Source organism: Chelonoidis abingdonii, chromosome 5 (assembly GCF_003597395.2).
Source record: "Chelonoidis abingdonii isolate Lonesome George chromosome 5, CheloAbing_2.0, whole genome shotgun sequence".
NCBI classification, from domain to species: domain Eukaryota; kingdom Metazoa; phylum Chordata; order Testudines; family Testudinidae; genus Chelonoidis; species Chelonoidis abingdonii.
In genome coordinates this window covers 40,856,512-40,883,355 of record NC_133773.1, presented here as the reverse complement: position 1 = coordinate 40,883,355, position 26,844 = coordinate 40,856,512, and the positions used below count along the sequence as shown (strand labels likewise).

Sequence of the window (26,844 nt, the reverse complement as noted above, 5' to 3'; positions counted from 1 at the left end):
CTTAATGAGGAGGCTAGGAATTCCGAAATAAGCTTTCAGTATAAAAGTGCACAGGTATTTCCTGCACTAGTTCGGAGGCTTTCTTTCCTAGCTCTTAATTTTTGTTCTCATCTGTCCCTTCCCTGCCTTTCTCACTTCAGGATCCTTTTCACCTTCCTACTCTGTTTTTTTTTCTTTCCTACACAATCTGTTTCCTTCTGTTTCTCCTTCTCTTCTCCACATTTTTCCTTTGTACTAACTTTGGGACAAGCACCTGCTGCCAGCCAAGAGGGGTAATGTGAGATTCAGCAACATAGAGTGCGGTCCTGAGGAGAGACGGCCAATGAGAGGGCAGCATGAGTGAGGGGGCTTGGGATCTGCTGGAGAGGAGGTATTTAGAAGAAGGAGGTGAAAAGAAGCATCACTAATGTGAAAAGGGGATTTGCTGAGCTAGCTGCATTAGAGGAAGCTGAACCTTGAAGGGCAGCATGCAAGGAGCTTGACTGCAAGGGACATAGATGGTATGCCCGGTGAGGCTGATCATTGGGACTTTGATGGGGGTACAGTTTGGGAAGTGGGGGTGATCCTCCGAAACTAGACTTTAAAGACAGGGTGATGAGTTGTTGATTTCCCCCTTGGGGTGACACAATGTATTGTTGAAAAAACTGTTTATTGTCATGGTAACTTAGTTTATTTTCCTAAGCAAGTATTTGATGTTACCTTACATTATTTATATATTATTATTATTTTATTTATATTATTGTTCCTGTCAAATTTCTGGATTTACCCCTTTATAAAGTTTAAAATGTAAGGTCATCACCATAGCCTAGCTGAGGCCTGGGTCGCTGTTTATCATCTGTGCTTGTTAGTGTACATAAACTAGCATCCTTGAAAGCAACAAAGGAATGGGAAATGTTGAAAAAGGGAGGAAGGTGATGTCCCTGCCAGCAGGTATATGGGATCTTGGGGAGCAATTACCACACAGGTGGGGTGCAAAATAAACTTTATTAAGAAAATACAAAAAAAACAGGGAAAATTCAATAATGAGGGGTATGGGGTTTGTTAAGGTAGACAATTGGGGAGGGGTTTCTTTTAGCAAATAGTATAGGGGGTTTCAATAGTGGGGTACAATACAGTGGGGTACAATACAGTTGGTAACCAATTAACACTGAAGTATAAATGTAACAAGTAGCTAACAATTTCTATATAAAAGGTGTGTCACAGCAGCATATAGCCAACTAACAGTTATGGGAAAATGTGGTAAGTAACCAACTCTAGGTAAAAATGTGTCACAGTGGTATAAATGTAAAATGTGAGGTGTGTTAGAGAGAAAAAGGGTAACCAATGGGGTTTTATGCTAGACTTCAGTAATACAATTGAGGTTTGGGGGTAATAGGAGAGTGTGGAGGAAGGGATTAAAAAGGAGAGAGAGAGAGAGAGCTTCAGGAGACAGAGAGCAGGCAGGCTGCAAGTTTAAAGAGCAGAGAAATCAGGCAGTCTGCAACTTTAAACAGCAGAGAGCAGAGGGAGATTTAAACTTCAGGAGACAGAGGGCAGGCAGGCTGCAGGTTTAAACAGCAGAGAGACTGAGGGGTATGGGGTGACTGGAGAGCTCGGGGGGGTGGGCAGCAGGAAGACAGACTTAACCACAACTATACAGAACACAGCAAAATCTTATCTATGACCTAACTTAACCAAGACTACACAAATTAGCAAGTAACAGAACACAATGCAACAATTTCTTAAACCTAACTTACAGAACACAATACAAACAATTCTCTAAACCTAACTTAACCACAGCTATGCTGGGTGCTGGTTAAGTCTGGGTGCTGGGGAAAGAGAGAGAGCAGCTAAGATAATAAAATAAAAGTATAGAGAATTTCACAGAATTTCACAGAGGGATTCTTACCAGCCCCAAAGGAAGCAGCAGAGGTAAAAGCAGCAAGAACATCAGAAGGCTAGGTACAGTCTCAATAATCAGGAGATCTCTCAGGCAGCAATTCGTTCTTCGTGGGGGGGGGGTTCAAAAAACGGGGGTACGCTCAAAAATAAAACGAGAGCGGAGAAAGGACCCCCCAGAACCCCTGGCTGATCAGACCAGGCAGCAATGCAGGAACCTTTCTGAGGTCTGATCAGAAAATGTCTGGTTTTAAGGGCAAACTTAGGCAGTTTCCCACCAGTACTTTTGATTGGCTCAGAGGCAGGGGAAAGAAAAAAAAAAAGCAGGTGAGCACAGAGACATGTCTAGGCAGAGTCCTGTGCAATAGGTGACTCAGAAGCACATGAGGCCTATGACTCATGCCCAGGACCTTAAAAACACAATAGGCCTTGCAACTGGACATTGTCCACCCTACACCGAGCCCAGGTTTAACAAGGTGATAACAGGACTAACCCTTTGAACAGGGCAGTGGTCCCACTTAGCACAATTGGCCATCCCTTTGAAAAGGGCAATGGCTCTTGGTAAACAACTTTAAGGGGCCCTCCTGCTAAACAACTTAACAGCCAGGGAGGCCACAGGAGAACAAAAACAAAATGGAGTATGGGGAACAGACAGGTGAGAAGGAAGTAATAAATGGTGAGCATTGTTGATAGATTTCTTAATTAATTTCTGTGCCTGGCTCTGAATTCATCCAGTTTTGGCTATTGATATTGAAACCGTAATTCATACATCTCCTGATTGTTGTGTTTAAGTCCCCATTTAATGGGTTTCATGCATTTTTATATCTATTATAAACGTATTTAAATGTGACTTATTTTAGGTATGTTGAAATCTACTGTGCCTTTTGGGTCCTCTGCTCCTGCTGGATCTCCACCTCCTGGCACCCATCAGTATAGCCAGACAAACCTCCAGAATGGCCCCCATTCAACTGGACATCAGCCACACAGGTGATTTTCAAGAAATAGCATGGATCAGATCTAACTTTTTCTTTATGTATTTTTTTCGTAGCTGATCCATAGGTATTCAGCCATTTCTGATCCATCTAACTTTGGGACTGTTCAGTTTCCAGGTTTAGCTTTTAAGTGCATTGAAACTAAATTCTGGGTCACAGGTTGCTTTGAAAAGGTCAGCCAGTCTTCTGGGGATAGGAAAAAGGAGAAAGGATCCAAGAAGGAGTAGGTAAATTTTAGGGCTGTTGATTAATCACAGTTAACTCATGGGAGGATTTGATTTAAATCACTAGTCAGGAAGACTCAATATAGTCATGGATTTCTACATAAAAGTGCATTCTTATTGGTTATAATAACCTTAATACATATTCTTCACAACTCAGAGATAGATGCAGGTTTCATTTTGAGAAGGTTCACACTATACATTTTTCAATGATTTTATTTTGAAAACTTCAAAATAAGTTTTACAGTTATATCAGAAAATGAATGATTGTTTGGTTATTTCATTTAACAAAGGTAATTGAAGCAGATAGTTCACCTCCCAATGACTTCATAAATATCTCCAGTTCAACAGGTTAATCATTAATATTTGGAGGATTTTCTTGCCAAGCTGTATTAGGAGGAGAACATCACCAGACAAACATTTGAAATAGTTTGTTATTAACTAAACAACAAACATTAATGTATTCTGGATTGTTTTCTTCAACAGCAACATAATATGTTTAACAAAACAAGTATATGAATTTTTGAATTAGTTAAACAGTTCAAGTTTTTAAATAGTTTGTTTGGTTAAAATTGTTTTTAACTCAATAATTAAATGAAATATTTAAAAAAAAAATAATTAAATGACGCATGTCAGCCAGATCAACATGAGAAGCGTAAAATTTTGGCTTTTGCACTCATCAGTCATCTTCACCTTCATTTTCCTGTTGTGTCATACATCTGGAAAAGAAAGAACAAAGCTTTACTGCTTTTTTCAGGTCGTCCTAAACGATTTCTGCAATAGTCCAAGAGGAGAAGATATTCTTTCTTCACTGACAGAAGAATCGACTGATCGTTAAAAGTGAATTACACTCTGAAATCAGCCTGCCAACATGGGCCCGCAGAGCCTCATTTGCGGCCTGGCGGGATTCTAAATCCCCTGCCACGGGTGCTCCTGGCGGGGCTCAGAGTCCTTTAAATCCCAGCCGTGGCCTGGAGTCAGAGGGCGTCTGGATGCCCGCAGCCATGGGAGTCTAAGAGCCCTTTAAATCCCAGCCGACCGGGAGAGTCAAAGGGCTCTGGGCTGCCCCCAGAGACGCCAGCCGCGGCTGGGATTTAAAGGGCTTCAGCTCCCGCGGGCTGGCGTGCAGCCCAGGCCTTTGAATCCTGGCCCGCGGCCGCGCTGATTGCCCCTCCCTGGACCCCTGCCCATACGTGCCCCCCAGGACCCCCCACCCCCTATTAACACTGCTGGTCCTTGTCCCTCGTACTTCTCGCGGATCCTGCCCTAACCTCCCCCCAGACCCCACCCCTAAGTTCTAACATGCACTGCGTTCTTGTCCCCTGATTGCCCCTCAAGGACCGCCCCCACTTTCCCCCAGTGCCACACCCCTAGTCTGTCCCTGATAAACCCTGGGACTGCCCATGCCTATCACTGTGCCTGTCCCCTGACTGCCCCGCTGAAAGCTTGCCGCCATTCCAAGCCCCCTGCTCCCTGTCGCTTGGACTGCCTCCCCCCCAGAATCCCCTACCCCTTCTCCAACCCCAGCCCCCTTAACCATGCCACTCAGACCAAGCAGTGTTGTCCATGCAGCATCCAGGACACGTTGCTGCCAGAACTTCCCCCACGGAGCCCACAGCCCCCGCCCCAGAGCACCTGCCTTCGGGATTTTGAGACCTCAAATTCAGGCGTGCTAAGCTGCAGTGTCAGGCAGCTGTACTGTCATTTTCCCAGATCAAATATACTGATCAGCTGTAATTTGCTGTAGAAGAAGTAGGATAAAATTGACAGAAATCGCTTTATTAGGAGCTGGATTGCTATTTTCAAACAGCTCATTGCCTTTTTGTTTGTTTAAAGGAAGGACAGTGATATTGCAATATGGCCAATTCCCATAGAAAGAAAAAGTGGAACAAAAGAATAATAAAGGCCCTTCACTTTTTTCTCAATTTACTGGAGGACAGTCTTATAATATATCCAGATATAGGGCCCTCCAGTCACACAAGATGAAAATTGTTCCACTTTAGGTGCAGCTGCTGTAAGCCGATCATGGAACCATGAGTCTGTCTGTTTTTTGTGCACATCCAAAGTTGCTGCTGAAGTTGACCCGCCCTGGGCAGCGTTACCAGTGCCCAAGGCTGGGCGGCAGGAGCACTGGTAGGGGGGCACTGGTAGGGGAGCCCAGGGCTGGGCAGAGCAGCGGGGGTGGAGGAGAGGGCAGTGTGGGGAGAAGGAAAGCCAGCGTTGGGGTGCAGGGGGTGTGGGGTCGGTGGGGGAGAGCAGGATTGGGGCAGCAGGAGGGTACAGGGAGCCAGGGCTGGAACAGGGGGCAGCCAAATTTTTTTTTTGCTTGGGGCTGCAAAAACCTAGGTGCGCCTGCCGGGTTCCCCAGTGCGGAGCGGCCGGGACCCTTTGAATTGTGACCTGAGGGCTCCCACCACCTCTGTCAGCTGGGGCCCCCGGTCTGAATTTAAAATAAAGTATCACTCCCCACTCCCAGCCTTCCTTTTGGCCACAGCTGTTTTGGGTGGGGCGCGGCTGGTGGAAGGAGGTTTGTTCTGCAGGGCTTGGGTGTCCTGGGGGGGGTATGTTATCGCAAGGCTGCGGAGGTTTCGGACCCTGCAGCTGCTTTTCTTTGGAGTAAGTATGGCCCTGCCCGCTACGAATTGTCCAGGCCTGCTCTGAATCAAGTGCTAAGTGACCTCCATCAGTTCACTGGTGTGACTTTTTTTCTTTAAAACATAATCAGCAAACATTATATTTCTTGAATGGTTCACCCTTAGCTCTGAAGTGTATTATAGTTGGCATTATGAAGAAGGGATGATTGCTGAATGTCCACGTCATAACCAACTTTTCTTCTTCAGCCGTTAAGGTTTGACCCAGTACCCGAGTATTGACAATATTTGCAAGAAAATGAGCTGGAGATAGTGCTTGTCCCATTGGTTTTTTTATTGCTTGTATTTAACTCTGCCATTGCATATTACTCTTTTTAAGATCTCACTCAGTTCCTTCTAAATTCAACAGATTCAGCAATAAAACAGCCATTTCCCTGCTTTTTGTTCAAGGCTACAGAAATGGGCTTCAGGGTATTCAGCATGTATTCAACATTTCTCTTAAGCCCAGTGTTCAGAACTTTGGCTGTGACAGTGCCATCTATTTTTTCATAATTTTGTTCACAAACTGTCATCAGATTAGGCCAGTTCTTGATATAGTGCTCAAAATAGTCCACTACTCAATTCCATTACATGTCTTGTGGGAGAGTTAGCTTGGTTCCTCCCTGTTTTTCAGAGCAGCTGCTGCAAAGTGGTTGTTACGAAGTATTTTGCCATTTCAACATTAGCCTTTATTTCTGGAACACTGAAGTCTTTGGCTAGGAGGTGCATCAAATGAGCACTGCAATCACAAGTTATTAGCTTGGGACTTCCTTCTAAATTTCTTCTCTTCTTGGATACATTTGCAGCATTGTCTGTGACCAAGCTGTGTAGGAGACATTTGAATTTTTTTCACAGTTTGTTATAGCTTTTACTTCTACTTCTTGTAAGTATTCCGCTGTGTGTGTATTTCCGAATGTATCAATTGTTTCTGTAAGGAAGACAATCCCTTCTCCTGTTATCAGAGAAGCACATACAACAGGATCATTGTGGACATTGCTTCACCCATCAAGACTCAGGTTAACAATTTCACCCTCTAGACCTTTTGCACACTGCTCAATTTCTGTTTCATACACTTTCTCCAGCAATTTGCCTGCAACATCTGCTCTGTTGGGTGGACTGTATCCTGGTCTTAATGGCTGAACCATGTTAATGAAGTGTGGGTTCTCAGTCATGCAGAAAGGATAGTTTGCTGCATAAACAAACCAGGAAATTTTTCATCAATTATATCTTTTTGTAATCTGCTGGTTCTCATCACAAACTTAGCTGTTTTTGGATGATGGAAATTTTTTTTTTTCTTTTTGCTACAGGTGGCTATTTACTATGGCTATGTGACATACATGATATGACTGAAACACTATCATTGGCAATAACTCTGAAACTATAGAAAATGATGGTAATCTTGAAGATGGATGGTTTTCAGAATCTTGTATGTTGAGGACGGATTCTCCTAAACAAAATAAGTCAATTCAGTATTATTACCATACTGCTCATTTAGTATTACTCATTGCGTTCACCGACACTCAGTACTACTTTAAAAGTGAAATTGTAAAAGGAAGATCTGCCTATTTCAGCTATTTATTTTTTATCACAACTGCATCTAAAGTGATAGTACCATAGAGTAACAACTATATTTTTTTCTCAAACATGAGAAGTCAAGAATAGTCCAGAAGGAAGACAGGCAGTCTTTAAGGAAGAAGTATGAAATAAAAAAGTTTCTAACTTGAAGATCCTGCATGTTCAGAATGTTCCTTTCATCATCTTCAATGCAGCTTCCTCCTGAGAAGGAACACTTCTCATTATGTTGTTTCATTCGGACAAACAGGTCTTGCATTTCTTTGTTACACGGTTTGCATTTTGCACACATCCCTGTCTTACCTTACAGGTAGAGGAACTTCATTAAAATATTCCCAAACCGGGTCTCTTTTATGGCCTGCTGCCATTACAGGTATTCCCTTCTAGTGAGAGAGTGGTATGGTAGATCTCAAGTCCATGAAGGCTACACTCAGAAAGACCTCAAGACTTCTGGAATATTCTGCTCAAATAGTTTCACTTTTGTTTCTTCTGCCTGTTCCTCCCTTCTCACATTTATCTTCAGACTTCATCTCCTTGTCCAGATCTATTCCACCCCCAACAATCTTCTATTCATTGAACTTTTTGAAACTTTGCACTTTTAGAGAGAGGTAAGGGATTCACTTTCTGTGTACACAATGTGCAGAGGGACAATAGGGTTGAGGTCTGTTATTTCTCACCTCTATATGTTTGTTTATTTAAAAACATTTTTTCTGTTAACAAGCGTGTTCTATCTGGAGACACAAATCCACAGTTTGAAAATTGCAAAACTAAGCATCTCTGACTGAGCACTGAGTCTTGTTGAATAGATAGAAAGATTAACCTAAATAATCTGTACAGATACCCCTGGAGCCCTATAAAATTGGGTCTCTAATCCATGATCTAGTGGAACTCATTTACAAAACTTTTCTTAAACATTACATGACTATATTGTCTCATATTATAGAATTAGAATTTATAATCCCTATTCCATGATGTGATATCTTTGAGCTATAAAGTATTTTAGCCTATCTAAAGATAGTTTTAATTTTTTTCTCAAAAAGCATTTTATCAAAAAAATCCAATTTAAATAAAAAGATTTTTTTTAAAAAAATCAAAAAAAATCAGAGTTTTATTCACCCTGCAGTTAACTCAAAAAATGTATTGTGATTAATCCCACTGTTAAACAATAGTATACCAATTGAAATTTATTTAATATTTTTGGATGTTTTTCTGTATTTTCAAATATATTGATTTCTATTACAACACAGAATACAAAGTGAATAGTGCTCACTTTATATTTTTTATTACAAATATTTGCACTGTAAAAATGATAAACAAAAGAGTATTTTTCAGTTTACCTCATACAGGTACTGTAGTGCGATCTCTTTATCGTGGAAGTGTAACTTACAAAGGTAGGGTGTTTTTGTTTTTTTTTTTACATAACTGCACTCAAAAACAAAATAATGTAAAACTTTAGAGCCTACAAGTCCACTCAGTCCTTCTTCTTGTTCAGCCAATTGCTAAGATAAACAAGCTTGTTTACATTTACGGGAGATAATGCTACCCACTTCTTATTTACAATGTCACCTGAAAGTGAGAACAGGTGTTCACATGACACTTTTGTAGCTGGTAGTGCATGGTATTTATGTGCCAGATCTGCTAAACATTTGTACACCCTTTCATGCTTCGGCCACCATTCCAAAGGACATGGCTTCATGTTGCTGGGATGCTTGTTAAAAAAAAAATAAAAAAAAAATGCTTTAATTAAATTTGTAACGAACTCCTTGGGGAGGAGAATAGCTGGTATTTCTGTGTCTGTTTACCTTGCATCTGCAATGTGTTCATGTTATAGGCAGTTTGAATGATGAACCTAGACGTTTGTTTTAATAACACTTTCACAGCAGATTTGACAAAACTCAAAGAAGGTACAGATGTGAGATTTTCTAAAATGCTTGCAGCCGTTGAACCCAAAGTTTAAAAAATCTGAAGTGCTGTCAAATCTGAGAGGACAAGGTGTGGAAGCATGCTTTCAGAAGCTTAAAGTTTTCTGATGCAGAAACTAAGAACCCGAACCACCAAAGAAAATCAACTCTTCTGATTGTGCATCTGATCAGATGATGAAATGAACATGCACTGGTTTGGATGTTGTCGAGCAAGCCATCATGCACTGTGAGAAGTGTCTTAGAATGGTGGTTGTAGCATGAAGGGACCCATGAATCTTAAGCACATCTAGCACATAAATATCATTTCGACACCAGCTACAACAGTGCCTGTTCTCACTTTCAGGTGACATTGTAAATCAATAGGAGACAGCTTATCTAAGTGGACTGCGTGGACTTGCAGGCTCTAAAGTTTCACATTGTTTTATTTTAATGCAGTTATTTTTTGTACATATTCTACATTTGTAATTCAGCTTTCACGCTAAAGAGATCTGCACTACAGTATTCGCATTGAGTGAAGAAAAATACTATTGTCTTTTGTTTTTACAGTGCAAGTATTTATAATCAAATAAATTAAAGTGAGCAATGTACTTTATGAGGCAATGTATGTCTGTGTTGTAATTGAAATACATATTTGAAAATCGTAAGAAAACATCAGAAAATATTTAAATAGAAATGGATTCTTCTTCTAGTGTGCCCCTGAGGGTGCTCCACTCCTAGGTGACAGGTGCGTCTGGTGCTGTCGACGAGATTTTTGGTAGCAGTGCCTAGTTGGGGTGGCATGCACCAGATGGTATTCCCTTCTAGTTAGATCTTCCTGAGTGCATGCGCGCCCACACCTCCTCCAAGATTCTTCTCAACACTCGGCTGAAGAGGGACTCAGGCAGTGCTACTTCTCTTCCCGGTCTGTATGAAAAGCAGTAACAAGAACATAGAAAATGATTATTAGTTACATCCCAGTTGGTTTCCCTTCCTTTTAGTGTATTACAATAGTAGTTACTTAGTTGGGAAAAAAAAAATCCTCAGGCTTGTCTCAGCTGGTTGAGACACTCTCCTCGCATCTCTAATTCATAATGCCAGGAGCTTCAGATTCAAAGCGTATTTCTGTCAGGAATTCCATGCCAGGGACAGAGGGGCACTCAATTCCTGTGTGTAAGTGCCTCGGGGACACCCACATCCCTGTGAAGTGCCTCCCTTGCGCGAGCCTCAAGTCAAGAGCTCGTCACGACAAGGATCTGCGGCTCAAAATGCTGATGATGGAAAAATCCTTACAGCTGCTTTTGGAGATGGGAAAGGTCAAACCCACTCCCACACGCGCCAGATCAGAACCGGTGGGCAGCATTGCTTCACCCTCCCTGGAGCTGAGGCAAGAAGCAGAACAGTCTCACAGGAGAGACTTTAACAAGGGTAGGGGGTCTCCCGTGAGATCCCTACCCTCTGTGCTGACAGCACCAAAGGCAGGTGCCTCAGCTTTTCTAATGCCTCAGTCGCAGCTCTGACAGAGGGCAGAGATAGGGACCCGACCTCCTGTGTCAGGAAGGTCCTTGTGGCTCCGGTCCCCTCGGCACCGCAAATGGCCACGGTGCCGGCAGCGCGCACCTCCTGGGCACCGCAAATGGCCGCAGTGCCGGCAGCGCAATCCTCCCCTGCAGGGAGAAGAACGTTGGCACCGAGACTATCTTCCATCAGGCACCAGTAGCAGAGCCCCTGCAGGGCACCTCCAAGCAGTCTGCAGCACTACTGTCACTTGTACTTTTTCCTGCTAATGAGCTAGAGCAGAGAGCAGGCTCAGCTCAGCCCAGGGAGCAGGAGCAACAGTTTCTCACTTAATGTGACCTTTCAGTGCCACCTGAGCCTCACTCTCCGCTCCTACGTACACAGGGCTCATTTTTTTGAACCACCGCTCTCTCCACCTGAACTGGTTTTCACTGACAGTGAACTTGATTTACAGCAACAAGCAGAGTTCTCCCCTCCTGCTTCTCCTCCACAGGCCCCTGTGCCATCTCAGGTCACAGCTCAAGGCCACCAGCCTCAGCTTCCCTACTTCGCTCCCCCATGGGCGACATCTAGGTTCTCCTACTCTATGCCTTGGCTTCAGTGGTACCCTTGGCAACATCCTCCTACTAGTTATCCTCCTTCTGTGCATCAGTCTCCTGCTCCATCCACTTCTAATGTGCCTGAACCCCCTCTGCATATGCAAGTTACGCCATGTCCTTAACTCTCCATTAGTCCTGGAAGGAGCCCTCCTCCCTCCGCCTCCACGGGCCGTGGACGACTGTAAACAATTTCAAGAACTTTTTAGGAGGGTGGCACTCATTCAAGATATCCCCTTTTAAGAGGTTCAGGAGATGCAACACAGACTCCTCAGAATCCTTCAATCATCTGCACCCTCAAAAATCGCGCTCTCTATAAATGAAGCACTCCTGGAGCCGGCTGACACTCTCTGGCAAACCCCAGCGTCTTTAGTACCAACTTGCAAAAAGGCCGAACGTAGATATTATGCCCCTGCTGAGGACGCTGACTTTCTATTTTTTCATCCACCACCAAACTTCCTTGTCATGGATGCAGTTGCACAGAGTATGAAACAGTCACAATATTGACCCACCCCGCAAGACAAGGACCTTAGACGCCTTGACGTCTTGGGCCTCAAGGTTTATATGTCCTCCACACTACAATTCAGAATTGCAAACTATTCTGCTCCCCTCGCCAGTTACGACTTTGATAATTACACTAAACTTTTGAATTTGCCTCCTACATTCCAGAGGATATGAGAGCAGACTTCAAATCAATCCTGACTGAGGGCCAACTGATTTCCAGAACAGCCCCCTACAGGCATCTCTAGACACGGCAGACACAGCAGCCTGTACAACTGCAACTGCTGTGGTTTATGCGCAGATCCTCATGGCTCTCTGCATCTGGCATCCCAAAGAACTGCAGACCAAAGTGGAGGATCTCCCTTTTGATAAGGACAAACTTTCTCCTACCCTCCTACCCTTCCCCGTCCCTCTTCAGGGACCCTTCTCACGACCACTTACTTCGCACAGAAGTGGTGGCGCATCTTCTACAACTAGGTGCAGTGGAACCTGTGCCGACGCAAAATCAAGGGACAGGTTTCTACTCCCATTACTTTCTAACTCAGAAAAAGACTGGAGGATGGAGGCCTATACTAGATCTACGCCGACTGAACAAATCGTGAGGATACAAAGATTCAAGATGGTCACACTGGGCACAATAATACCTGCACTGGATCAAGGGGACTGGTTCAAAGCCCTCGACCTACAGCATGCTTATTTTCATATATCAATTCATCCAGCTCACAGACGCTTCCTACGATTCACAATCGGTCATGACCATTTTCAATACAGAGTTCTTCCTTTCGGACCCGCCACAGCACCGAGAGTTTTTTTCCAAGACTCTAGCCGTGGTCGTGGCTCACCTCCGCAAACACGGGGTCACGCTGTTCCCCTATCTGGACGATTGCCTTATCAAGGGCAACTCCTATGGCGAGACACTTCAAGCTACCCGTTTCACCATCTCCCTCTTTCACAGCCTAGGCCTCCAAATAAACATCCAAAAATCCACCTGACACCTAAACAACAGATCGAGTTCATCGGAGCTCATCTCGACTCAATCCAGAGCAGGGCCTCGCTCCCATATCACAGATTCCTCGCTATCACGCAGCTCAAACGCATGCTCTCTATTCGTCCCAGGACACAGGCAAGACTTTGCCTACAGCTCCTTGGTCACATGGCAGCCACCACCTTCGTGGTCACCACGCCAGGCTACACATGAGATGTCTCCAGGGCTGGCTCAATTCCAATTTCAAACCCCAACAGACACACCTTAGGGATGCTGCTAACTCCTCCTCCCAATGTTATAGCTTCCCAGCATTGGTAAACAAGTCCAGAAAACCTCTGCACAGGGGTTTCCTTCCAGCAATGTTCCCCAACACTCATGCTCACCACGGACGCTTCCCTAATCAGTTGGGAGCGCACCTAGGGGGCACAGGGCACAAGGCCGGTGGTCCGCATCAGAGACGCACCTACACATAATCTCTTAGAGCTCAGAGCAGTGAGGCGAGCATGCCTTCACTTTCTTCCCCTCATAAAGAACAAATCTCTTTGGGCCTTAAAGACAACATAGCATGCATGTACTACATAAACAGACAAGAGGGAGCCCGATCACATTCCCTTTGCATGGAAGCCATTCAACTATGGAATTGGTGCATACGACATCGAATACAAATCATCACTTCCTACCTACCAGGCTGCCACAACACTACTGCCGACGCACTCAGCAGGCACTTCCTGACACAACGCGAATGGGAACTGCACCCTGCAAGTACTCCAACAGCTCTTCTCCCTCTGGGGCACCTCGTCAATAGATCTCTTTGCCACGACCTAGAATCGAAAAATGTTCCATTTTGCTCCAGAGCGGGACTTGGGACTGCATCCCTAGGAGATGCATTCCTCATCCCATGGAACAACTCCCTCCTGTACGCCTTCCACCAATCCCTCTGTTACACAGGGTTCTTTGGAAGATTGCGGAAGGCAAGGCCTGGGTCATCCTTATTGCCCCGGCTTGGCCAAGACAGATGTGGTATCCCTACCTACTCTGCATGTCCTCCCGTCACCCACGGGCTCTCCCCAACAGGCCAGACCACGTTTCCAGGACAACAGACGGTTCTTCACCCCCAGCTCCCAAAAGCTCCACCTCACAGCCTGGTTCCTTCATGGTTCCAAACCCATGAACTAGCCTGTTCCGAGCAAGTCCAATATGTCCTCCTGCACAGTAGGAAAGACTCCACTCATAAAACCTACCTGCAGAAGTGGAAAAGCGTTTCGCCCTGGTGCTCACGTAATCACTTAGCACTCAATAACGTGACCCTCCTAACATTCTAGACTACCTCCTGAAACTAAAACAGGAAGGACTTTCGCTCAGCTCCATCAAAGTGCACCTGGTGGCGCTTACCACCTTTCATGACCTATTAGACAGTTATTCATTCTTTACCCACTCCACCATAAAACGCTTTCTCACGGGCCTGCAAAATCTCACCCTGAAATTTACCCAACAGTGGCTGCATGGAATCTTAACCTTGTTCTTCATGCTCTCATGAAACCTCCATTTGAGGCCTTGGCTACCTCCTCTCATCTTCATATGTCCATGAAGGTGGCTTTCTTAGTTGCCATAACATCAGCAGGGAGAGTTGGTGAAATGAGCACCCTGATGGCCCACCCTCCCTACACAATCTTCTCCAAAGACAAAGTCACTTTGAGACCACATCCTAATTTTTTTCCTAAGGTAGTATCAACCTTCCACCTCAACCAACCTATATACTTACCTACTTTCTATCCCAAACCTCACAAGACTCCGCAAGAGGCAACCCTGCATACTCTCGACGTCAGGTGAGCAATCGCCTTTTATTTAGACATGACCAAACCATTTTGTAAGTCCCCACGACTCTGTTTCCATTACCGAAAGATCGAAAGGTAAGCTATCTCTAAACAACGTCTATCCAAGTGGATCTCTGACTGCATCAGATCCTGTTACCATGCGCAAAATCTTCAACCGCCCGCAGGCATTAGAACTCATTCCACTCGAGCCATGTCGACATCCGTTGCCTTCCTGCACAATGTTCCCATTCCTGACATCTGCAAAGCGGCTATGGGGTCATCTGAACACCAAGTTTGCAAAACGCTATGCTCTCACGCAAGACACCACTGCAGATACCATAGTAGACCATACAGTACTATCTACAGTACTCACTGTTGCATCTCCAAAGTCCCACCAACCATAATGGGTACTGCTACACATTCACCTAGAGTTGAGCACCCACAGGGACAGCACTCGAAGAAGAAGAGTTAGTTAGTCACCTTGCAGTAACTGAGGTTCTTCGAGATGTGTGTCCCTGTGGGAGCTCCACTCCCTGCCCTCCTCCCCTCTACTTTGGAGTACTAATATGATGCTCCACGGTAGAGAAGGAACTGAGGAGGGTGTGGGGCGCACGCACTCAGGAAGATTCCAAATAGATGGGAGATACCATCTGGGTGTGTGCGCCCCAACCAGGCACTGCTACCAAAAATCTCCGATCGACAGCACCGGGACACACTGTCACCTAGAGTGGAGCACCCACAGGGGCACACATCTCGAAGAACCTCAGTTACTGCAAGGTGAGTAACTTTCTCTTGTATTATTGTATTATATGTATTGTATTATTTTATTGTATTTAACAGCGCGATTAATCACAATTAATTTTTTTACTTTTGATTTTTTTTTTATCACTTGACAGCCCTAGTAAATTTACAAGTAAATTAGGCCGTATTCTTCTTTTCCCAACTTCTGTTTGGAACTGTTCTTAAGGTGGAACCATAGGTTGCATAAACACCCAAGATTATAGTTTAAAAATTTTTGTATTAAAAAAATTACAGTTAAAAGCTTCATTGTAATAGCAATAATTTATTCACTGTGCACATTAATATGCTACTGGTGCTGGGCTATTGGTATATTTAGGCGATTGAAGGCAACTGGCTTTTGTCCTTTTTCCTGGAATACATCCATGCTGGGCACCAATAGGCTTCTCATGTTCATTATTGTATAACAGTTCATTCTGCTTTTCAGAGGAACACGTCAGGCCAGCTATTTCAAATGAATGTTGTGTTCTGGAATGGCTGTTGGGGTTATAAGTGTAAATCTGATTCACTGGGGGAAAACACTGATCTTTGGATTCCTGGATCAAGTAACTATATAATGTAGACTGAGGAATAATTTGGACCAGGTGTTTCATACAACCTTTATGTAGAATATTCCCTGAGTAGAGAATCTCCTTTGACCTTTTTTCTATGTCTGATTAGAAATGTAAAAATAGAAAGTGAACCAGCACTGAGAAAAGCATTGTTGTTGTTACACCGTTTTGTCTCCTCTACTTGGAGGAGACAAAGGCAACAAACAGGTGTTAGAAATACCGTCTGTTATAGAAATTACATTAATTTTCTGTATCTTTCTGTATCAAGTTTTCTTCTTATGACTAGAACCTCTTGGTTTGTCATATAATGATGAATGCATTACATCAGTTACCAGCTAATAGAGAGTAGAAGCTTGTGCATGTCTGTGCATCAATATTCAGTTTGCCTGCTTAGCAGTTTTTTTAAGCCAGCTTCCAACATCACAGACAAAACTGAACAGGATGCCCTAAAGATATAATGAGGCTTTGTCAACTTCCTGGAGGCTGGTGGCTGCCTTCTCTTGGTATAAGTCCTGTGATTTACTTTGGAGAGAAAGGTTGATGTTTGGTGAGCTTTGGTAGATGTTTGGGGAAAGTAGAGTGAGGAGAAAGGGTTACAGGAATGGGTGGAACAAGAAGAGTGTAAAATGAAATAGGGAAAGGATAAAATGAAGATGGCGGGAGGGATAAGAAGGAGAATGTGGAGGAAGAGATATGAAGATGGAGAAAACTGACCATAGAGTGGTTCAGTAACATAATTCATAGTTTGTATAGTTATAAATAAAAGTATATATGTAGGTGCCTTAGAAAAAAATGAAAATAGCTTGAATAAAATGCCTTTCAAGGAGTAACAAACAAAAAAACCTGTATGGTAGGTTTCTAAATTCTTAGCTGTAACTATTTTGGGTTGCATGTTTTATTATTAATTTGGTGCTGTCTAGCAGCAATGTCTTAGCCATCAGTGAGTCAAACTACTGCTGTCTTCACATTTCTATTTTAGTTGTCATCCAGATATAAAAAAAAAAAAAAAAATTCCCCTCTCACCCCTATGGGTGGTATGTGTCTTCCTCAACCTCGGGTCCTCTACCAGAGGCCTGGAAGTTTGAGGGTTCTGCGCAGTATCTTAGCTGTTCCTAGCACTGCACTCTTCTGGACAGAGAGCTCTGATGTTGTTCCTGGGATCTGTTGGAGCCACTCACCCAGCTTAGGATAGGAGTCACAGCCCCGAGTGCTGCACCTACCACCACGGGACCACTTTCGGCCTTCACTTTCGACATCCTCTCTAGTTCCTCTTTTCAGCGCCCTGGCCTCAGCGCCCCCGCCCCGCCCCGCCCCCGCCCCCGCCCCCCCCACTTCATACGTTCCAGCTTCTCATATATCCTTCTTCCTGATGTTGCTGTCACTATGGGCACTGCATATCTATCACCACGCACAGCTGTCTTTCTGCGTCCTTGTCTATTACCCCCACGATGTCTGATTGATTGGCCAGTACCTGCCTGTCCGTCTGGATCTGGAAGTCCCACAGATCTTAGCCCTGCTATTCTCCACAACCTCTCTGTGGAATCTCCCATCTGGTCTTGGGAGGGTCTAGCCCATACGCTGTGCAGATGTTCCTGTACACAATGCCAGCCACTTGGTTGTGCCGTTCAGTGTATTGCTGTTCCTGCCTGCATCTTACATCCTGCCACTATGTGTTGGACTGTCTCTGAGGCCTCTCTGCACAGTCTGCACCTTGGGTCCTCTCTAGTGTGTAGACCCCTGCTTCAATGGATCTGGTGCTCAGTGCCTGTTCCTATTGCTGCTATGATCAAGTGCCTCAGTGCTGTCTTTTAGTCCAGCCCTTTCCAGCCACTGGTAGGATTTCCCAATGTCAGCCACCTCAGCTATCTGTCGATGGTACATCCATGCAGGGTCTTGTCTTGCCATGGCACGTTCTTCTGCTTGGTCTTCCTCCCATGTCTTGCTGCTGCCTCAGGCATTCTCTCAGCAGCTCATCTTTGGGGGCCATCCTTACTGATGTCTCCTGGATGTTCCGGGTTTCATCCAGGACAGTGGCTTTGATGCTCACCAAGCCCCGCACCGCCTTCTTTCTGGCTGGGAATACAGTCCTCTGGGTGTTGGACTTGGGGTGGAAACTCCGTGCATTGTGAGGAGCTTACCGGGTTTTCACATCGGCAGCCTCCATGTCCTCTTTGGCCAGCTCACTAACCGGCAGGGTATCTGTGATGACTGGCAGGGCGTATCGTTGATGGCGTGGATCTTGTTCTTCCACTGAGCTGGCTCTTCAGGACCTGTCTTATCCTTTGGTGATACTTGGATGTTGCTGTCTTCCTTGCCCTCCTCATCATGGTTTCCATGTGACTGTGGGACGCCAAGGTACTTGTAGCTAGTCTGTATGTCTGCTATATGGCCACGCTGGTAGTTCAGCCCCCATCAGTCCTTACTACCTTCCCTCTCTTCACTACCATCTGGCCACACTTCTCCAGTTCCGAATGACATCCGATATCCTCCGCTGTAGATCCGCGTCAGGTGGACTTAGCGAGTCAGATGTCGAATTCATTCTATAGCATACAGCTTGATGTCAATCCCCATGTAAGAGGAGTGGCTGATGGTAGTTCCACTCCTGAACCTGTACCCGTCCCTATCCAGATCCTTGTGATTATCGTGATTATCTGGCTGAGGGGGTTTAAGCCTATGCAGAACAGCAGCGGGGACAGTGCATCACCTTGGTATATGCCACACTTGATGGCCAGTTGTGCAAGCTGCCTTGAGTTGACTTCTAGTGTTGTCTTCCATAGTCCCATTGAGTAACTATATATAAATATATATAGTTTATTTTAAATACAAATGTATTTGTGTGTGTTTTAATTAGATATCTAAATTAGGAAGTTTGTTATTGCTAGTATTGTGGTAGAATCTAAAAGCACCAGCTCATATTAGAGCCCCATTGTACCATGCCCAAACACTTTTAGTGAGTCAGTTCCTGCTCTGAATAGCTTGTGGTGTAAATAGACGACGGATGGGAGGGGAATGAGGGACAGGGGCTAGCGAGGTGACTGACCTAATGTCTCACAGCAGGTCAGCGGTGATAACAGGACTAGAACTTACACCGCCTGACTTCCAGTCCTTTACTTCATCTGCTGTGTGCTATGTACTACATCCTTATTCTATCCCTATGTACTGCACATATTCTCACATCAGAAAGAACTGGTATTGTAGTTCAGGACAAAATAGAACAAGATAGCAAGAAAACAAAGTTATATTTCACTTAAAGGAAAGAGAGGTCCATTCATGTTCAGAGGTGAAGTGTGGTCAGAACAGTTTAGAAGACCAGAACAGCACCCACCGTTTCGCACACACAGGCTGTTCCTCTTTCCTCCACATACAAAGATTTTTCAGCTCTCCCCCGCAATCTGATATACACACACAAACTCTCCCCTTGCTAATACAATAGGAATCTTACTCATCCACCCAAAACTAAGGCTGTCCCCTTGTCCCCCACAGGTGGACAAGTGAGCAGATGATTTGACATTTGGGTTCAGAATTTCAAAAGAACTTCTAAAACTGCACCAGTAAAATCTTAAATACAGACCCCCTCAGGTTTCATTGCTTCTAATATGTAATTAGGTGTGCAAATGAATATTTGCTTTCTGTATAGGCACGCCGTTTCCTCTGTGTGCACTCTTCATTTCTGTTGTAATAAAAATATACTTTGTGTGGGTACAATCTGAGGATACTCTTCTGTAATTTCGGCCCTTATAGTCAGTGGTTTCAATGTCATTTGTGAGGAGATATTAGACTTTCTGGGTTGTGATTGGTTGAGATGATTTTTTTATACAACATAAATTAATTTCTCTTTTCAGGTTTCAAGGCCCTTCACCTCGCAACAATGCAACACCTTCTTATCCCCCGTACTGCCCTCAGTCACAGCCATCCTTTCCAAATAGTGCATCCTCTTCATCCACAACACAACTGGCTAATCAGCTCAGCAGCCTGCAGATAAATAACTATGGTAATAGTTGCGTTATCATTTATCAATTTTCGTCAGCTAAAGCTATTAGTAAAATATGATGAAAGAGCCAACAATGTATCTATTTTGATTTTTTTTAATATTATTAAATAAACTGTAGATTGGTCTTTGAGACCACTGTGTGGAGCATTGTTACTTAGGTTCCTAAATGTCAGTCTCATCCTGGTCCTTCAAGTGGGTCTACCTTTACATGCTCTTATAAGAACCGTATAGGGCAGTAGTTTTCAACCTGTGGTCCAGTGACTCCAGGGGTCCCCAGACTGTCTAAGATTTCCAAAGGGGACTGCACCTCCATTTGAACATTTTTAGGGGGTCTGCAAATGAAAAAAGTTGAAAACCAATGATCTAGCCTGAAGTTTTCAAAAGTGCTGAGCGCTAGCTTAACTGTGCTGTCATTAAAGGTAATCGTAAAATTCCCATTGACTTCTGTAGAAATAGAGTTGGGACAACACTATGAACTTTTAAAAATGTCACCTTACTGTTTATCAAGCATTCTTTGTGTTAGATATTTCCATAATACTACATGTTAAATCAACATGTCTTGGTATTTGATTGCTATTCTCACTAATGGATATTGAGACTAATTTTAGAAACCTGTCTTTTTAAAGTTTGGTTCGTCTTTGAACGTGACTATAAAAAAAAAAAAAAAAGGTAACTCAACAGATGTGCTCCCTGGATGTACTGAAAGTCATATCTGCTCACTTTAGAGTGTATTATGTCTTTACTCCCATTAACAATGTAGAATGAACACAGCTGAGAGAGGAGTGAGATGGACTCTATTCTTGCTCGCATAACATCATCAGAATTGTTAACAAAATTCTACTTAAGGGCTTTATTGTGCCCTCATTTACAACTGTGCACCCATGCTGAAGGCAACGGTGTTGCATAGAGGTAACAGATGGCATAATTTGAAGATAGTTACATTGCATAGTTGCAATGAAATCAGAATTTGGCCTGTGTTTTGAGAGTGAAAGAGCCCAGCCTGACTTTCAGATCCCAGGGTGAATTTGTAGTGCTGCCAATTAGAAAAAAACTCTTTTTTTTATTTGTAAATCAAGAAAACTTGAACTGAAGTTACTGGGACACAGTAATCATGGGACTCCTTTGTCATTTTTTGCAGTTACTTTTCAGGGTAGACCTGCACTTTAGTTTGATGTACAAGTAATTAATAATGGGTTTGAATAATTCACTACCATAGCAGTACACAGACTTAGCTTCCAGTGATGAAGTTCAGTTATATCCTGCTTTTAAAAGACTTGTTTCTGAAAGCAGATAACATAGGCATGAATTTTATGACATTAGAAAGGTAATCAGGAGCTAACCCCTTTGTGGTTTTTACAGTAATAGCACCATTTTATGGGGAACCTCTGTGAGTCATTGTGCCAACCTCTGTGCTTCCTGCCAAGTTCCCATATGCATTCATTTTACTTGCGCTGGAAGAGAACGAGTGATACCCTTCTAGGAATATCTTTAAAACTTTGATAATTTGATTTCTACAATAGCAACGAACCCCCCCAAAACTTGAATGCAAAGTAGAACAAAATCTATCAAAGCAAATTAGCTGCTAAGGTCCACATTTTCACATGTTGGTGCCTATTCTCTTTTTACAAGACATCTGTGTGAAACGTTTGATTCTGCAAATTTTGGGTTTGTGCAAGGAGACAACTACATAGATGTGTGGTTTTCTACCATGGCATGCAAATCAAAGACTTTCATTTGCAAGCAAACTTTGTGAGTGCCAAGAATGTGTGTCTCAGCCCTTCCGTGTTGGGGACTGAACTCTGGGGGTTTGAGAAATATCTGTTGTAAAATCATTTTCTGGATGAAGTAGGGATCCAAGAAGTTACAAAATAAAATTTCTAATTATGCTATGTTATGATCATAAGCCAAATTCTGTGGCCTTTTATCAAACAGATCTTGGGTCATTGGGAGTTTTGCTCTATTTAGGAGTGGAGAATTTGGCTCTATGACAATAAGAAAGTGCATGTATTTTCTTACCTATTCAAGTTGATAAAGTTCCTCTGAAATGAGGATTATATTGGGATCATATAAGAAATACTGTGCTAATACAATTAGGGATCACATAATAATGAGAGGTTTCAGAGTAGCAGCCGTGCTAGTCTGTATCCGCAAAAAGGACAGGAGTGCTTGTGGCACCTTAGAAACAAATAAATAAATTTTGTTAGTTCATTTTATTTTATGCTCAAATAAATGTTAGTCTCTAAGGTGCCACAAGTACTCCTGTTCTTTTTGCTGATAATATAAAATAACTCTCATTATTGTGTTACTAAATGTGTTTTCTGCTGTACTGGAGCTACCACTGGGTTCTTGTTGAAATATCAACTCTCACATTAGTTTTTGAGCTCTTTGACTCTGTTGCTCATGTCTTGCCCACCGTTCATAAATTTCAACCACAGTACTGTTTCCCAGCTTTCAGGGGGATCTTTCTGTTTTGATAGTACTTTATTCTATTTCCAGCAAAGATTTGTTGGGTTTTGTGTGTTTTTTATTTTTTAATAGTAGAGTTTAAATTTAGTGTGGATGCAAACCTCCCATTGACTTCAGTTGGTTGGTTCTGTAGACCTACTGAAAGTTACAGAATGCAAACTTAGGGCCTGATCTCATTCATATCAGTTTAGAATTTACCATTGACTTGAATAAGAGCAGGACTGGGCTCCCATCTCTGTTTGTGTGTCTTATTTTGTTTTTTTGACTGTCACCTCATAGAAGGATGAATGTGTTAAAATTGAAATCGAGGACAACTATGTAGTGGTATAATACCAGATAAAACCTTCCAAATTCAGGATTAGATCCCTAGTTAGCATAAGTTCAGCATCACTCCATTGTCTTTACTAGTTGCTTACTCCAATGAAATAAAACCAATTTATTCTAACTGAGGATCTTGCCCTCGGTTTGTGCAATTGATCACAAAGATGGGTGCCTTTTACAATATTCCTTAGTCTAACAGATTAAATTCATCCCTGGTGTATTGAGAGTGCAAATGCACAGTGACATTATGCCTGCTATGCACAGGGCTAGATTTGGTCCACCATTTTTATGATACTTCTGTGAGATGTTTGACTACTCAAAAAGCATTGATTTGTGCTACTGTTAATACCTTGCCCTTGAAAATGATTGTGTAGAAAATAGTTTTTTGCCATTCCCTTCTCAATTACATGTAGACCTTAAATACTCTTTAGTCTGCTGAAGGTATAAGTTTTACACTGCTCTGTTTCTCCTGCTTACGATGTACTACTTCTGGCTGCCAGTCCTGGTGCTCCGTAAGTAGCACATTCCTACGGGAAGCAATTTAATGCACTACACCTGGTGGCTCTTGCAGCCCTGCTGCCCAGAGCACTGATGGCACGGGGAGCTGAGGCTGTGGGGGAGGGGCTGGGGGATAGCCTCCCCGGCCGGGAGCTCAAGGGCCGGGCAGGATTGTCCCACGGGCCACTTTGCCCACCTCTGCTTTAGAGGCACTCTCAGTTTAAATTACAGTATTCGTACATAGGCTGAAAATATATTAGCAACTAATAACATTAAATGATTATGATTGGAAAAGAGAAGACTGAGAGGGGACATGATAGCAGTTTTCAGGTATCTAAAAGGGTGTCGTCAGGAGGAGGGAGAAAACTTGTTCACCTTGGCCTCTGATAGAACAAGAAGCAATGGTCTTAAACTGCAGCAAGGGAGATTTAGGTTGGACATTAGGAAAAAGTTCCTAACTTTCAGGGTGGTTAAACACTGGAATAAATTGCCTAGGGAGGTTGTGGAATCTCCATCTCTGGAGATATTTAAGAGTGGGTTAGATAAATGTCTATCAGGGATGGTCTAGACAGTATTTGGGCCTGCCATGAGGGCAGGGGACTGGATTTCATGACCTCTCGAGGTCCCCTCCAGTCCTAGAGTCTATGAATCTATGAATTGTTAGTATGTTATCATTTTCAGATCATTGGATGTATAACAGTAATGTTCTTGCACAGGTCCTGGTGCTTCTCAGAGTTCTCACGTGCCTTCTGGGATTCCAACATCTTTTCAAGGTCCATGTCCTCCACCACCACCAACACAGCAGCAAATGGCCTTGCCACCTGGATCTCAGATTTCTCCAGCACCAGCAAATAACATGAATGGCATTTGTACTCCACCCTCACTGCCTCCAATGGCCATACAGGATGGGATTCCTGGATCTGTACCCCCAAGTGCCAACTTGCAGCAACTTCCAGGACAACCCCCAATGCCTGGGTATCATCCACAGCATGGTAAAGATGGACGTTTGGTTGCTTATTAAAAAACATGCATTAAATAGTGTGCATTGGAACTGCTGCCATCTCAAGAGTAAAGCTGAAACTAAAGGTGCAGTTTCACTTTTGACATGTAAGGCCTAAATCAGTGGTCCCCAAACTTTCTGTTGCAATAGCATATTCATGTTCCCAAAAGAGTGTGGCGTGCGCCGGACGACCAGCTGCCGAAATGTCGCCAAGAACCGGCATCATCAAGAAGTGTCACTGCTGAAATGCTGCTGAGAAGCAGCGGCATTTCGTCAGTGATGCTTCCTGGTGTTGCCGCTTTGTGGCAGCATTTTGGCAGCTAATTGTCCAGCGGCCGTGCTCCTCAGCGGCGGGTTGTCCGGCGGAAGCACTCCCTTGTCGGTAGGTGAGCACACACAAATGCCCTGGTGGGCGGGCACCGCGTTGGGGACCACTGCCCTAATCAGTCATGGGAGGCACTGCCGACTACACCACAGCAGCCACATGCAGGAGGGACTTTGGTACCCGTACATGTCATGCCTAATTTTAGGCTTAGCCTTCAAACAATGGACCCTGGGTATAAAAGCGCAGGTGCTTTTAATTGCACTTGTAAAACTGTATCTACAAAACTAGAAGTCGGGTTAAGGCCTGAGGCAAAATTCAGGTATATCATATTATACAGCTACTTTCTCTCCCTTTTGAAGGGAGGGGTGAAACTGAGCTGCAAAGTGTGGGGGGTTGGGGTTTTTTGTTTTTGTTTTTTTTTAATATTCATAAATACTATTTAAGGAGATTTTCTCTTTCCATCTCTCCATCCTCTCCCACAAAGAAAGCACATTTTGCAGGAAGTGGAAAATACACTATATTTTATTTTAGTAAGATTTGTATGGCAAGATAAAATGCCTAGATATTGGATGGAACAATGTAAGAGCTTCATGACAGAGTTTAAACACTTCAAATTTGATGAATGGACTTTTGTAATTCTGCAGCCAACTATGGCCCTCAGATGGCAGGCTCTCAGCACTCTTATCCTGGTGCCTTTCCTGGGAGTCCAGGACAGCTTGCTGGTCCACAGCAGAGGAAGCTTGATCCTGACTCCATCCCAAGCCCCGTAAGTGGTATTGTATTTAGTTTATAATGAATGCTTTCATATTAGAATGTTACAAAGAAATATCAAAGCTAACTTTGTGTTTTTATGTTGCTGGGTTTTTTCAGGGCCGGCGCTACCATTAGGCAACCTAGGCAATGGCCTACGGCGCCAGAATTTGGGGGGGGGGGGCGCTATTTTGCTGGGGGGCGGCACGCGGCTCCGGGGGACCTACCGCAGTCGTGCCAGCGGGCGATCCGCTGCTGTGGCTGCTCCGGTGGAGCTGCCGCAGTCGTGCTGGCGGACAGTGCGCTGGTCTCAAGGCTCCGGCCGACCTACCGCAATCATGCCTGCGGCAGGTCCACCGGAGCCTTTAGACCAGCGGACCGCCTGCCGACACGACTGTGGCAGCTCCACTGGAGCCGTGGGGGGTGGCGAAACGGCCATCCACCTAGGGCGTCAGAAACCCTGACGCCGCTCCTGGTTTTTTAGACTTCTAAAATGTGCTGTGCCACGTGGCTCATAGAATATGTTCATAACATAACATAATTCTTTAATTATGTTGTCACTTTTAGATTAAGTGGCAGCTGTGTGTAGCTTTAGTGCCATTTTTGGAAAATATCCATGAATCTTATTAGAAAATGAGTATAGACTTTCTACTCTAACTCATTGCTTTTTTTTAATGTAGCTTCTCTGAAATATTACAGTATAGTTCCCTTCAGCAACACCTGATCTGTTCCCAGGGATTCATACACACAATTCTGCTTTGAGCAGGGGGTTGGACTAGATAACCTCCTGAGGTCCCTTTCAACACTGATATTCTATGATTAATTACTACTCGCAAACCTTTCAAATAAACCACCATCTCCTGTTATTCCAGGAAGATCTACAACTTTAATTGTATCTGAAATACTATCATTTGAACTAAATGCCCAGAGGATTGGAAAAATGATCCAAAGCATCAGTGGGGATCTGTAAATGATGGACAATGAAGCAGTAGGATGTACAGGCCTATTCTATTGTTGAATTAAAATGGCTTGGGAAAACTTTTCTACTACGTGCCTGATTCTCTTCTCGCTCCCTCCCTTTCTTTTACACTGTTGAAGACAGTGGAGCTACTCTTTATTTCCATGTGTTTGAGTGAGATCAGAATGCGGCCTTACATGTTAAGGAAAATGTACAAAAAGTTTTGAACTGTATTTAATCTCTTGGCTGATCATCTCCCCTATTACAATAAATTATTTACTCAGCACTAATTGCTAATAAGATTTCACACTCGTCTAGAAATACTTTGTTCAGAGACCTCTTTAACTATCCACTGTTACTGACAACAGCCCTGTGGAATCTGATCTTGCACAGCTAACTGGACTATTAGTTCCCCAATTTTATATATTATGTACTTACAGTTTTTACTGACCTTCCATAAAAAAGGAGCATCTATTCTTTGCTTTTTGACACTTTTTAATAATACAGCTATGCAAATGAACTACTTCAAGAGCTCCCTTCTGCCCTATCATTAATGTAACTCAGAAGCCAGCAACTGAACA

At 43.6% G+C, this 26,844-nt stretch overlaps 1 protein-coding gene across 2 annotated transcripts in view; it reads left to right on the top strand.

Moving 5' to 3' along the window:
- The window catches only part of SEC24D (SEC24 homolog D, COPII coat complex component), a 100,782-nt gene that overhangs the window by 7,457 nt on the left and 66,481 nt on the right, over positions 1 to 26,844 (top strand). The window contains exons 3-6 of one of the 2 annotated variants that reach the window (XM_032762556.2): positions 2,739 to 2,865; positions 19,797 to 19,945; positions 23,947 to 24,222; positions 25,200 to 25,321. In XM_032762556.2, coding sequence (XP_032618447.1) covers positions 2,739 to 2,865; positions 19,797 to 19,945; positions 23,947 to 24,222; positions 25,200 to 25,321 — 674 coding nt within the window. The remainder of the gene's footprint in view (positions 1 to 2,738; positions 2,866 to 19,796; positions 19,946 to 23,946; positions 24,223 to 25,199; positions 25,322 to 26,844) is intronic. The other variant, XM_075066253.1, reaches the window with a different exon arrangement.